This window comes from Pteronotus mesoamericanus, unplaced genomic scaffold (assembly GCF_021234165.1).
Source record: "Pteronotus mesoamericanus isolate MK-2021 breed Mesoamerican mustached bat unplaced genomic scaffold, CSHL_Meso_final contig_50, whole genome shotgun sequence".
Classification (NCBI taxonomy): domain Eukaryota; kingdom Metazoa; phylum Chordata; class Mammalia; order Chiroptera; family Mormoopidae; genus Pteronotus; species Pteronotus mesoamericanus.
The window spans coordinates 12,933,621-12,948,303 of NW_026555186.1; the positions used below are offsets into that span (position 1 = coordinate 12,933,621).

Consider the following 14,683-nt stretch of genomic DNA (forward strand, 5'->3'; position numbering starts at 1 on the left):
CAATCTCACCCCATGGGACTTTCTTTTTGTTTTCCCGGATAAAAAATGTCCTCAAAGGGAAACGTTTTGCTGATGTGGAAGAGGTGAAACAAAAAAGGCAGAAGCACTAAAAGGCATCAAAATTGATGAGTTCAAAAACTGTTCTGAGCAGTGGGAAAAATGTCTTGTAGGTGTTTTGCATCAAATGAAGAATACTTTGAAGGTGACTGATGTTTAAACATGTAAGAATAAATACACGCCTTTTTATAAATAAATTTTGGGTTTTTTGGGTCTCCCCCTTGTACATATATATATATAAATAAAAGAAAAAAAAGAGCTTTGAAAAATATTTTCACATTGATTCATTTACATAGACAATTTACGCAAGTGTCTTATCGGTGGCTTAAGCATTTCTTGATAATTTTCTCTCTGTGCAATCCTCAGTGGCCATGCACTTTAGTCTCCCAATCTATACCATGGAGATAGTAATAATACCAATTTATGGGGTCATGGTTAGGATTAAATGAGTTAATACCTTATTTGGCAAGCTTTAGATTAACGCCAGCTCCTATTATTTTATCACTATCACCATCATCATCATTGGGGTGAATGGTATAATTGGGGTGGAACTTACGTAATTTAGGACAACCCCTCTAAAAACAGTAAAATCAAAGAAACTTGAAATTAGAGGAACCTTAAAGCTTCAGCCTCAGACTCCATGTAACCCTCCCTAATTACTTATGTTCATTTGTGACACTGAACATGTATCCCCTGGACATTTCTACTTCTCTGTCCAAAGTAATCGTTTAGGATCTGATGGTGACTATCACTGGCAATGAGAGAAATAGATAAACATTTTCCACAATAATTACATTTGTCTTCATGTCATACATGGTGAGAGAGGGAAGGGTGACCGACTTCTTTGGTTGGTCCAGGACTACTCACAGGGTTCCCCAGACATGGGACTTGCAGTTTGATACCTGGGACAGTTTAGGTCACCTGGGATGAGTTAACAACCTTAGGAGTAATTTGCTTTCTTTTCTTCTCAATACAAAGTAAATTTAACCTTAGACTTTTGTAAAAATTTCAAAAATTTTCTCAATACTTCAACTGCCTTAGCTATAATTTATTACTACTAATGATTGCAATAATGTCCCAGCATTGCCCACATTTTCGATATCTTATGAACATTTAGTTGTTTCACTAAACAACCACAATAGAAGTCTTTAGTGAAACACAGTGGACTGAGTATATGTTTTTATCTCTGTTGCCTTCCCTGATTTTAATGGAGGCCAGGAACAAGTTTTTCCTACTAGAAAGACTGACTTGGGAGTTAGAGACAGGAAGGTGTTAGAACGGAAAACCCTGAGACTCCACCAGCTCTAGCCACCTTCCCTGCTGTGCTCCAGAGAACTAGGCGCACGTTGCTGGCTCACATTGCTGACTCATCATAACAACGCACACATATCTGATGACAGGACCCTTCTCCGGGGAAACGGGTGGTCCTAAGGGAGAGAAGTTGGAGATGCCAGAGCAGCTGAAGAAGACTATCCCAGCACAGAAATGTCTAAAAATCTTGGCCTCAGTCTCAACATGACTGGATAGACAAGGATTACTAGGCATTGGAAGAAGATCTCAGCATGAAAGGCAAGAAGAAAGACCACCAACAACTACTAGAAAAAGGGAAATGGAGTGAATAGACTCTGCATGTAAGAAGGTAAGACAAGGGAGGGAGGAAAGGGGGGAGAGAGAAAAAGAACAACAATAGGATTTTCAAAGAAAAAAGGGAGGAGTAGGAAGCTTTAAAAGAAAGGTTACAACAGACCACAAAAGTAAGAGAACATTTGTTCTTAGGTATTAAAAAATAAACAAAACCAAAAACAGAAAATCTGTAAGATAAAATAAAAAGTATGTCCCAAAACAAATAGATAAAGGGATGAAGTTTTTAAAGAAAATGTAAGGATATTAAAACATGAACCTAATGTATTAAGAATCCAGGAAGCAGGAATATAAAGAATGATGGGGAATAGTATTAAAATCTTTTTCCCCATATGAACTCAGCAAATGAATGAAGATACAATGAGATTAAAGCACATTAGTAACCCAGGAATAAATAAAATACCCTCAGGCTTCCAAAAAGGAGGTAAACATAATCAGAAAGCAGCAGACTCCTTGGCAGCCGCAGGAGATGGAAGACAATGATGTCATGCCCATAAAACTCCAAGGGAGAGGGAATTCTGCCCCTGAACTCTGTTCTCAGACTCTCTGTCACCGGTAAAGCTGGAAAAGTTCAACTCCCGGAAACTTTCTCAGACAGTGGAAAGAAGTTCTTCCCCAAATGGTGTGTAAACCAAGACAGGCTGTGGCCTGGCACCAGGAAACAATATGCCATCCACGTCGTAGAGAACCAGGGGGAGTCCCAGATGACAGGTTCAGGTTGGTATATGGATGGTGGCCCCATGGATGAGGTCCCCAAGGGCAGAAACAACTGAGAGGTTCTCTGACATGTCTGACAGTGTGGGGAGCCCTGTGAGAAGCCTGTGACATTCTCACCTCCACCTTGTCCTGCCCTAACAGCATCTCTTCTATGAGGTGTACTCACACTGTGTACCTCTTGCTCTTACCATTCCATCTCCTCTACCGTGTCTTGTTTTTGTCTCTTGATCCATGGCTCTTATCACCGTCAATATGCCATCATTTAAACATATATTATGCTTATTGCTGATGGCGTCTCTTTCCCAATAAGCTCTTCAAGGACAGGGATCTTTGTCCACCTACTAATGTACACCAAGAGCCTGACTCATAGTAGATACTCAACTTGTATTGGTTAAATGAATTGATGCCGTGTGTGTGTGTGTGTGTGTGTGTGTGTGTGTGTGTAGTTTTATGTAAAGAAAAAAACCTAAGCAGACAAAATGCAGGCAATTAACTTTTGGAAAAATAAAATTTTATATACAAAAGGACAGAATCAAAGTATCCTACTTAGCCAGCAAGAATTGATAAATAATCATGTGAATAATGAATAATAATGAAATGCCACCATATTGGAAGAATGGAGGCCAAGGAAGTGGATGTTAAGAGAGAGTTCAGTGATGTGAGTAATAAAAAGCGATGCAAACAGGCTACATTTTCCCCTGTGACAGAAAAGAGAACAATAACTAAAACCAATAAATACAACAATGATAGTATTTAGAAATACTGGACAAGATATCAGAAGAGAGAGACAAAGTAACTGAAATTGTTGCCCCTGGTTATTGGAACTGGGGGTGAGGTGGGGGGTGGGGCAGGATTGGGACCTTCTCCCAGTGAACTTTAAAGTACACTAGGCCTTTTTAGACTATCCAAACATCATTACTAAATAAAAATCAGTTAAAACAATAGATGTCAGAAGCAAAAACCTAGATTTAGTTTAAATGTTTAATTTTGAGAATTTAAATGGATTCTCTTTAGTGCTTGCTTATTTAAATTAAGAAAACAGGTAATAAATGCATCAAAAAATTAAAAATCCCTTACTGTTGGAATTGTTTGACAGAAAAATCAAACAATTTTGATTTTGATTACAAACAAATATTGTAATAAGTCTACAATAACATGGCAGGTGGAGGTGAAGGGGTAATTTTTGTGTGGATTCCTGTCTTGCATTGGATCCAGACAAAAGCAAATATTATAGAAGACTGTGTACTCCTTCCTTTGTGACAACTGCATTCCTGGTGACCACAGTCAGAAGCATATTAAGAATTTGTTTTTTCTTTTAGGTTGTTTAGCCCTGAACTTATATGGAACGTGTAGAAAAACAAATCAAGTTGAATATGAACTTGAGTGATGCTCTCATGTGGTCATATTTTTTATCTTGCAACACTATTTCTTCATGGAAACGAGGTCTTGTCTTGAAAGTGGTGATTTAATTGAAAATGTAATTCATCTAAACAAGTTAGTTTGACGGTCGCTTTGGTTTTGAGGATATTGTTTAAAAATCTATGCATGCCTCTAAAAGTGCAATGAAAGATATGTAACATTTATTGGCAACATCACAAATAAAATAAGGACTGCATAAGCAGAAACCCAAGGAAAATAAAAGAATAAGAAAATTCTAAGTTGTAGTAATCGTATTCAGACCTGTCACAAAATCTCATAGCCACATGCTAAAGTTAATATGTAAGTCTCATTTTCCTTCTAAACCTTAACAACTCTCGAAGGGGAGAGTCTCAAGTCTCTGTACCTGGTGAAGATGAGATGCTTGGCAAGACCACGGTTTACAGGTGATGCTGGGATGACAACACAACATGTCAACCCAAACTAACCTGAATTCTTAAGCAAATGCTAAGGTGAATTGCAAAATAAATTATTAAATTCCTGTATCAAATTTGGAAGTCAATTAGTTTGATTTCCTTCAAAATAAAGTTCTCTCAAGGTTACATGAGTCACGGTACTCATCTACTCAAACTTCCTAATTCTGTAAGGTCAGAGTTGTTGTTTTTTTTTTTAAATTTAGTGAAACTCTTTTACGGAGGTAGGGTGGGGAGGCAAGCAAAAAGGAAGAAGGATTCTGGTGGAATGAAGAGTGAATATGGACACATCATAGACATGGAAGAGATGTTTGCAAATCAACACCTTTCAAGGGGTATTTAAAAGAACAGTTTTAAATAACCAACTTTGAAGTGACATAATGATTAAAAATGCTTGTTCAATATTTGTTCAATATTCAATCAATATTCAAACAGCCACCCCATACCTGACCTACTCCTTTCCCTTCCCTTTCTCTCGCCCTCTTAAAAATACAATATGAGCACCAACAAAGGAAACTGGCCTGAAATGACACATTGCTGATATATTTCAATATCCTGAATGAAGCACCTCGTCACTGGTTTTTAAACTTGTGTTTCCTGCAACATGTGTCCTGAGGACGGTTTGGCCTTTAATGCAGACAAAGTGCTCCCTTCTTAGTCCTAAGAGTTTATCCAAAGTTCTTCAGCGCAGTGATGGACCCACGGGACTTTCTGTGGACAGAGCCATGTGCTTCCAGGCACTTCTAGACAAGTGGAACATGGAGTGAACTCTGTGCCCAGACACTGGGTGCCCTGTGAGCAGTCTCTCGCTTTGCGGTCAGGTCACAGCCCACCCTCATTTTCTCCTTCCCCGTCAATGCAAGTGCTCCTCCCTCCCACTCTTAGAAGTGACTTTGCTTCTGCCACTGGGAAAAGAAAATGATGAGTAAGGCTGCCCACTTCCAGTCCTGCTTGGCTCCCTCAAAGGGTACCCTCAGAGGTCCATGCTACATCTGCTTCCTACATCCCCATTGTTTCCAGAGGTGCACGGTGCCTGCACTAACCCCGATGCGAACATGAGAGGACCAGCAGCAAGCTCTCCCTTCTTGATTTTATAACATCAAAATCCAACAGAAATAAGTCCAACCGATTAGTTCCATGTGCAGAAAAACCTAATAATACAGACATTTACAAGTAAGCAGAATGAAGAAATGTAAGGCACACCAAAGCTAAGTAAATAGAAGCTAGTGCCATAGTGTTAATTTAAAAAAAGAAAATAAAGTAGAGCATAAGTTGGAGAGCAATATTAGGGATAAGGATAGTCATTATTTAATGATAAAGAGTAATTCATGCAGAAGTTGCAATCCTACCTAAAACATAAAGGGTAATTTTAATGTTAATTATAAAATAAAATTAACAGGAAAAATTGAAAAATAAATGATCACAGTGTGAAATTTAAAAACTCTTCTTTCAGAAACAGAAATACAAGATAGACAAAAAGTCAAAATATATTTGAATAAATAACTAAAGAACTTGTTCTAATTGTCGTACAAAACAACCCTACTCCAACACAACACACACATTCCTTCATTTCCACTGGAAACACTTGTGAAATCATCCACTCCTAAGCCATAAAGGAAGTCTCTAAAATCCTAAAAATGATATAATATTAGTTCTTTCTTTGGTTTTAATGTACCAACATCTGATGTAACAAAAACATTACCCAACACCTCCATAAATTTGGAAATGCAAAACCACAAAAATTCTAAGTAATTTACAAATCTGTAAGTAAGGTGATCCTGCCTAATTGTACCTAAAAACAATACCTTGTGTTCTTCCCCTCAGACTTAATGCTGAGTGAAGCTTTCAGTTTTCAACAAATACATACAGAAGCATTGATCAGTATACTTGCAGGGAATATATGGTCATAGACATAGGTTATTAGCAGTAAAATCTATTCCATCTATCTGTCTATCATCTATCCATCCATCTCTTTATCTATCTTTCAATAATTATCTGTTATCTGTCATCTATATATTCTATCTATTCATCTGTAGGTTTGTTTTTTTAATTTTTATTTCAAAATAATTGACATATAGGCCATAGAGTGTATTATTAGATGACAGTTATGCTGAGTACAGGGTGCCTGGTGAATTTTATTCAATTATACTGAGGCCTAGAGAACAGAATATAAAACTCTTATTAGAAATTTGGGCAGTATTTAATCTACATAACCAGCTAAGTTCTCTGAAAAACAGTAGTATTCTCAAGGTGCCTTTCTGTCATTGCTCATATAGATACATAGATAAACAAATAAATAAATAAATAACAAAATCAATACATACACATAGTCATGTACAAAACAAAACAAATGAACCAAAAACAAACAAGCAGACACAATCCCTCCAAAGTACGAAAGATTTTACAGAGCTATCTAGGGCAGATTTTTAGGTGTGGAATGACAAATCTCAATATAGAAAGCCAGTTGATTTTTATATCCCCACTGATTCTGCAATGGTTTCTATCTTAATATTTGAGTGACTGAGGAAATAAGTCATATCAGTCTTGCTTATGGCTAATTCTGTTTGTCCCTATTTGTAACTGCACTCGCACTAGGAATGTATTTTAATATGTGTTACCAGCCTGAATGCATTTTAAACTCATTGTTTTGGTGTTAAGTGACATTTTCCCAGGGGAGATTCAGTTAGACATTATCTTTGTACCAAGATACTATCACACCTAGGTGATCATCTAGTTTCCAGTCATGATACTCATACCTGAATTGGGGACTTCCACTGAACCTCTCTCTAAAGAGAATATCAATTACAGAGATGTGGTAACACGTCTGGTTTCCCTCATTAAACAGAGGTTAAATGCCTTTTCAATGGGGACACAGTGGAGAGAGGATAGACATCTAAGAACAGGAGGGTTGACTGGAGGGAGGTAACTTCTCTGGGCATGAGACACAGGGGGCCTCTCTCCCAGAAGAACAGGGGAGCGTTGGAGCCTAGAGGACACGCCTTCACAGATTCTGTAAAGCCCTTTTCGCAGTATCTTCATTTATCTATGAGTTTGCTTAAGTTCAGCAACATTGGCACTCATCCCACAGTGAAAAGAAAATAGGAGAATTGTACCAAGTAGCCTATTACCTTCATAAGGAACCACTGTGAACCTCTGTTCACAACCACTATTGTGTTACAGAGAAATCTATGCCTTGAAGTCATTGTAGAGTGGCATTCCAAACTCAAGAGTACTATAGAACTGATTTACTAAGAGAAGAAACAGCCTAATATAATTCCCAAGTATCCCAGAAAACAATTTTGAAATTAAAGAGAGGCTGCTGGGCTGGAACAGCTATGTGACTTATAAAATCCAGTGCATAGTGAAAAATCATTAGGCATTTCAAGGTGGCGACATCAGAGACTGAAACTGAGCAGGGACCCTTCTGAGTGCAGGGCCCTGGGCAGTTCAGAGTCCAGACCCAGGAAGCGAGTCCTTCTGCTGGTTTATGCTCAGTTACTCAGGAAATTAAATGAACTGAAATGCTCTCATGTTTTGGCATCCCTGTGATTGAAACCCTTTCATACACAGGTACCACCTGAGTGATCAGGGTTCTTTTCATTCCCCTGATGACCCACACCACAGGGTGGTTAATATTTTTATGGCTTATACATAAAAGAGATGAGACAGGCACAAAAATGACTGCCCCTCTCCCATCATCAAAAGTGTTGAATCTTTCCTTCCATTTCTATAGCGTGCAACTCCATGAATGCAGTCATTGACTTAGTTATCTTGGTTGCAAAAGAAACCTTTGTGCTAACAGGTTTGTAAGGAGTCACCTACACATTGGTGACTTCCCATGACCATCCAAAGATCATGTGAAGAGGATTACAGAGAGAGGGTATTTTTTCACAGATTCCTAAGACGAGAAAACAAGGCATTTGATCACAATATGCTTCATCTAAATTCTTCCTCCACATTCCTAGAAGAATACTGCGGAGAGGGGAAAAGTATCCCTTTACCATCTGGAAAGTATTTCCTCTTGAATCTTCAGTCCATTGTCCAGGAAAGCATATATACTATGGGTTTATGCTTTGAAAACTGGCTAGTTAAGATAAATGACATGAAGAGCCACTCCACTTAGATAAACCGAGAATTAGAAAGGAAATAAATAGCTGTGTGATTTATAGTTCTTGTTTCAAAAGAAGTGATAAAAATGCTTGATTCATGCTAAAATGAAGACAGCGGCAGCTGAGCGATGGGTGGGGGGTGACTGTGCACTGATAGTCTGTTCCAAGGCTATTACAGAGACAGACTTGCCTGTGCATGGAAGAGAGACCAGAGGCCCTGTGTCTGTTCAGCTCCCTTCCCAAGGAGCAGCTGGGAATTGCCTAAGCCCTGTCATTTAGCCATGAAGCTCCTGCTGGCTGGAGCCAACCAGACTTTTTAAGATCATCTTCCTCCAGCAAGGAGACCCCTGGACTCCTAGCACTCTGCCCCCTGCAGAGATTTATGACCTGGGATCCCCATTCTGCTAATGACCCAGGAACTTGACAGTACTCCAGCTGAGTGAGTCTTAGACACTGCCCAGGCATGCCATTTGGATGCTGATACAGGAGGTCAGGGGTTCAAACCAGCAGAGCAGTTTTTCTTTTTCATTCAAGTTACAAATGAGAAGTCTGTGGATTAAGATGTTTTAAAGATCCCACTCCCCAGTCCTTTGGGACCCTCCTACAAATTGCACATGAAGCACCAAATTGCACCCCATTGAATCCTGCCATTCAGTCGGCTGAGTGAGATGTGAGAGAATGAGCTATTGCAGTCACCCTGGCTTCGTGAGGCCACTAGAGGGACACCACAGGACACCGGGGCTTGGAGAGGGCCCCACACCTCACTGGAGACAGACTCTAATAAGAAAAACACACTCTCGTGTTCAGAAAAATAAAACTGGGGCTCTCTGCCCACTTAATCAGGAACAAAAAACTGTCAGTGTTCTGGGCAAGAGAGAAATGTATCTCACATCTCAGAGGAAAACAAAGCAACTTTTTAAATTAAGATCTATTTTCCCAATTCAATTGTTAAAACAAAACTCCAGAAGGATTAATATATATAATGTAGGTTCATTCTTCCACACTTTGTCATTGATAGTTTTGCCTCACAGACTAAATAAGTGACTGTTGTGAATTTGTTTCTTCTTTGACTGCAAAACTAAAATAACCAAGATTTATTGAGTATTTAGCACATGTGCTGTACAAAGTACATTTACATGGATTTGCTCAGCATACCCTTCCCCCACTTTCTGCCAACCACATGCAGGACGGGCAGGCAGAGGGGGGCTTGCACCCAGGTCGGTGCCTACACAGCCCTCACCTTTAACCACGGCAGCCTGCCCAGCATGCACTGTCCTCCCTTTGGCCCACGGGCATCACCCAGGCCCACTAAGTCCACTCCACGCAGAGGTGTGGGATGGGAGCCAGGACCTTTGTCCCACCAGTTCCGCAGGAAGCTATGGGGCCCCCTTGCCCTCTAGCCCCTGCTATTGGCTAGGTTACGGCAGGAACCACCTTTGTCCTCCTAAGGACCCTCTGGCACGATAGCATGGCATCAGGTTTCTGGCCAGGATTTGTATTATTTTCCAAAGCTTCCTCTTTTAGGGGAAAATACACATTTAAAAATGTGTGACATATAAATCAATGATTTAAAATGGGGGCCTCTGGGTTGTTCTTAGGTGAATCCAGGGTGTTCTTACTGTGTTTTCTACTTGATGCTCCCCTACACCAGCTTCATCTTCCTCTAGATGCTTCTGTCCCAAACTGCGCCACTCCTTCCAGCACACAAGCTCTTGCCAGAATTTGCCTCTAACATTGGACCTGAGTGAGATATGTATAGAATACAGGACATGGAAGAACACAGAGGTCTCTTTGGCTCTAGATCCCTCAAGGCTAGAAGGCCAAACTGCAGGAAAGCAGAGAAGGCCCAGTGAGAAAAGTGATGGGCAGAACATCCTTTATGTGTGTGTGTGTGTATATATATATTTACAACAGAGAATAAGGGAACTGTGACATCCACTTAAAAATCTTTCTTTGAAGGGATCAGGAAGCAAGAAGCAAAAAGGGAACCAGAGACATTATGAAGACTTTCGGGAAGAATCGGGTTGTTGGAGGAGAAAAGGCAGAGTGAGGGGGCGGATTCCCAAATGGGCTGACATGGGAGGAAGGGGTGGTTGTTGCCTAATTCCCGTCTCTGAGGTCTGAGGTTGTGGGCCCAGAGCGTGGAATGGGGAGAAGGAAGAATGCGGGAGGAGACTGGAGGGAATATCAAATCATTGTCCTGGGAGGGAGTAAATGACTGGGCAAGGGTGTTAAGATTGGCTGCCATCCTGGGGTGGCCGTGTGAGATGGTGACCATAGTTTCTGAGTGAGAACAGGGACTTATAAATTTTCTGGCAGTATTTCGCTGCTGAGCTCCATGTGCAGAGTGGGTGATAAGTTGGGTGTAGCCAGGTCGGGCCTCTAGTAAGGAAGCAAGAACTGGGGATCCTGACGCCCTCCATCCTGTGACTCTACATGCCTTGCGTGTTGCCCTTCCCCGTCTGACTAGAGCTGGCTCACTAAAGCCAGGCCCGTTGCAGCCCATGAAGTGGTGAGAAGAGGAGGAGCAGGAGGAACAGAGGAGGAGGCAGAGTCTTGACAGGATACACACCAAAGGACCTGCCCCACTTCTGCTGGCACCCTGCCAGCCAGGCTACGCGCTGGGCGGGAAGATGGGGAACCCTGGCTGAGTCAGGGCCAGTGACTCTGTGAGGTGGTGGGTCCCCAGCCCCTGAGGGTACAAGGGAGCTGAGGGTACAGGATCTTTTCAGGGAGGCCCATCTCGGCACCCTAGTAGGAGGAAAGATCCCAGCCCCTCAGATATTGATAAGCAGCCTTATCTGTATTTTGAGCAAGTGACCAGGGACCACACAAGACAGAGAAGAAGGCAGACAGTGGCTCTCACCCTCCTGTATTTTACTGTCTCCAGGAAAAGCATCCATTTTGTGATTGGAGCCTCAGTTCAGCAAGCCTGGGATCCGTATTCCAGCTGTGACTGGTCTTTAAAGCCACCCACCTTCCCTCTACAAACCAGGAAGCCTTGTGCCTGGCCTCTTCTAACTGATTCCATTCAGTAAGCCATAGAAAAGATAAAACACTTCCATTTGCAGTAACATTAGGTGAATCTTGTGAATATCATGCTAAGTGAAATATGTCAGATGGAAAAAGTCAAGAACCATATGATTTTACTCATATGTGGGATATAAAACTGAAAACAACAACAAACAAGACAAATTAATAAAAACTCATAGACACACACAACAGTTTGGTGGTTACTAGAGGAGAAGGGGGCTGGGGGAGGAGAAAGGTAAAGAGGGTCAAATATATGGAGACAGAAGGAGGCTTGACTTTGAGGGGTGATATATATATATACACAATGCAATATATAGATGATGTATTATATAGGTTCCGGCAGAAGTAAGGCATGCCTGAATGTGGTTGGTAGGTACATGAATGAATGTCTTGCACGAGATGGACAGCAGTCTGAACATTTTGCCTAAAATGTCATATAGTATGCTTCAGTGTGATATTATGTTACAGAATTACTTGCTTATGATTTTGAAATAAAAAGGGGTGTTATTTGTGCTGGACCCTATAGAATTGTATTCTTGAAACCTAGATGTGTTTGTTAATCAATATCTCCCCAATAAATTCAATACATTTTTTTAAAAGTAAAAGACATAGTAGGAAGGAGACAGGAGACTGGGAACTAAAACATTATCACCACATGATGTTTAAATACTTTCACCCCTGCCAGCATGCAGATTAAAATGATAATCTAACAGGATGTTACCATAAGAACTTCCACTGACATTCACAAGATTTTCCAGACAGCTTTTTAATGCTTCCTTGTTCAGGCAGTCCTTGCGACTTTTGGCTCTTTGCTGTTAGGGATTATGTGATGGTAGTCAGGGCTTCTACCCTCTAGACGCAGGGGTTCCTAGGACTTCCCAAGTATTTTTGCAAAACTACCAAACCAGTTCCAATGCAGATGGAGGTCTTACCTGGGAGGACAGGCAGACACTTTGCAAGGCACCACCCCTGTAACAGGCCGGGTGTTGGCACTGCAGAATGACGTATTTACTTGAAACCTCAGGTCTCTGTAGCAGGCTTCTCGTGCAGTCATCTGACCTATATGAAAGGGAGAGATGCATGATAAAGCCTTACAGACATGCTCCATGGTAAAAGGCAAGTGAGGAGCTAATGAAGTCTCATTGAAAAAAACTTCATATTTGCAGGTCTCTGTGTTACTGACCAATTTGCCAACTGTGGCTACTATACTTTCCTGACTGGTCTTCATGATTTTTATTAGTGAATTTTATCAGTTCTATAGTACATGCATTTTCCTCCTACATTTTAACTTCTTTAAAGTCAACATAGGTCTTGCAGTCAATACAAACATACCTTTGATGAAACATACTAGTTCTTTTCTATTGTTTCTGTGGTTGAAATACCTATCATTTCTTAAAACTAACACAATACTAACTATGCTCGACTTGTGTGTCCATTTGAGAGATCACAATAGGAAACAATTGGGAATAAACCAGAGAGACAAAAAAAATTAACAGTAGCCACTTTATCACTAGAGAATTCACAGAGCTAAATATTACCACAGTTTCAAGCCACCTGGCAGACTTTTCGCAATAATGACTTAGGTGTTGTATGGAATGAGGTCAATGGAAATATAAGTTGGTTTGATTTCTGCCTCCGTATACATCTTCAATGCTATTTAGGGCTCTGTGAACATTCCTAACTTTGTTCAATACTTCAATTCATTAATTTACTCAAATAAGCACTGTTCCTTACACAAGGTACCTAGAATAGTCAGCATCATAGAGAGAGAAAACAGAATGATGAGTGCCAGGGGCTGGGAGAGGGGGTGGGGCATTAGTGTTTCATGGGCACAGAGTTTCAGTTTGAGAAGATGAAGGAGATCTGGAGATGGGATGGCGGTGACCCTGTGCAACAACGTAGATGTGCTTAATGCCACAGAACTGTGCACTTAAAGGTAGTTAAAGCTGTGAATTTCATGTTATATATATTTTATAGCAATAAGAAAGGGACTCTAATTAGGTAGTCACTTTGACAGATGTTATTCAATAGTTCATTTAAAGGAGAGAAAAATATTAATAATAATAACCAAACTCGTGTTGGCCTAAAATGAACAAAACTAAAATATATTATCATCTAAAAGAATATGATCACTCTGCTTGGAAAAACTGAGGTAGTCATACTGTTTGTGTAGCCATGTGCCTTTTGTGCCCTGAGGCCCAAGCTGGGGAACGACGGAAGGATGTCCTGCACCCAACCTGACTCCCTACTCACGCACACCCTGAGTTTGCTTGTAAAGGAAAAGCCCCGCGTTGGGCAGGGGAGCGAAGTCACAGCTGCGCATTTCAGGCACAACAGTCTCGAACTCTTGGTTCCATAGGAAACCGCCTCTTTCTTCACTGAAGGAAAAGCAAAAGCCTCTAAAACGCACATTGGAAACAAGTTTGACATTTTGGCTCTCCTTTGTTGAAGGAATAAGGCACGTCAACAGGGAGAGTGACAGTTTTTAGAGAATGGGTTTTCTTGAACGGCAAGCGGAGGAGAGGCCTCTGGGGCCTAAAGCAGACCCATGAGCAGCTGAAGTTCATGGGTCTGAGCCTCAAGCCACCCATTGCCTGGAGTTTAACTCTGTGGGAACAACGGAGGGGTGGTTACATGGGACATTTGCAGTTTTGTACAATTATTTCACTCTCTCCTAATTTGACACAATCACATTTTCAAAGTTGTTTTTTTTTTTTTTCAGGGGCTGTTCCCCACTGTGAATTCTGCAAATATTTCTTCCTGATTTTAATGATCTCTGACCAAGAATGGCTTGTTAAAAATGACTTCGATAAAGGTCATGGGATACTCCTGCAGTAACATAAAAGCATTTACTTACCCCTATTGAGAATCTGGAAGGAGATACTTCTACGAAGGAACAAGATCTAAATCACACAAAATGAATGACCTTAAACGCTGCTGTCAGGAAGGTCGAGTCGGTGCTCATTGAAGAAGAACCTCAATCTCGCAAGCCAAAGGAATGGTGATTAAATGAGTATTTCAAGGACCCTGGCAAGTGTGCAGCCCCTTCTGCTCTAATATATGGGTTCAGGACAATCAAAGGTAGGGTTGGTGACTTGTGTGGAGCCCAAGAGCATGGGCACAACGCCCATACACAGGAAACAGACGGAGAGATTGGACAGATTCAATCCCCTGCTCAGCAGAAGCGGCATGCAAGGCAGCCCCCACATCAAGGCTCTGCTCCGTGGGCTGTGCTGGGACACTCACACTTCAGCACTTAGGGGACATCCAGGTGTC

General features: G+C 41.0%; 1 protein-coding gene across 2 annotated transcripts in view; it reads right to left on the reverse strand.

The window, feature by feature from the left end:
* The window catches only part of ADAMTS16 (ADAM metallopeptidase with thrombospondin type 1 motif 16), a 128,062-nt gene that overhangs the window by 26,647 nt on the left and 86,732 nt on the right, over nt 1–14,683 (reverse strand). For both annotated transcript variants that reach the window (XM_054578210.1, XM_054578212.1), the window contains exon 18: nt 12,340–12,466. In XM_054578210.1, the coding sequence (XP_054434185.1) occupies nt 12,340–12,466 (127 nt within the window). The remainder of the gene's footprint in view (nt 1–12,339; nt 12,467–14,683) is intronic.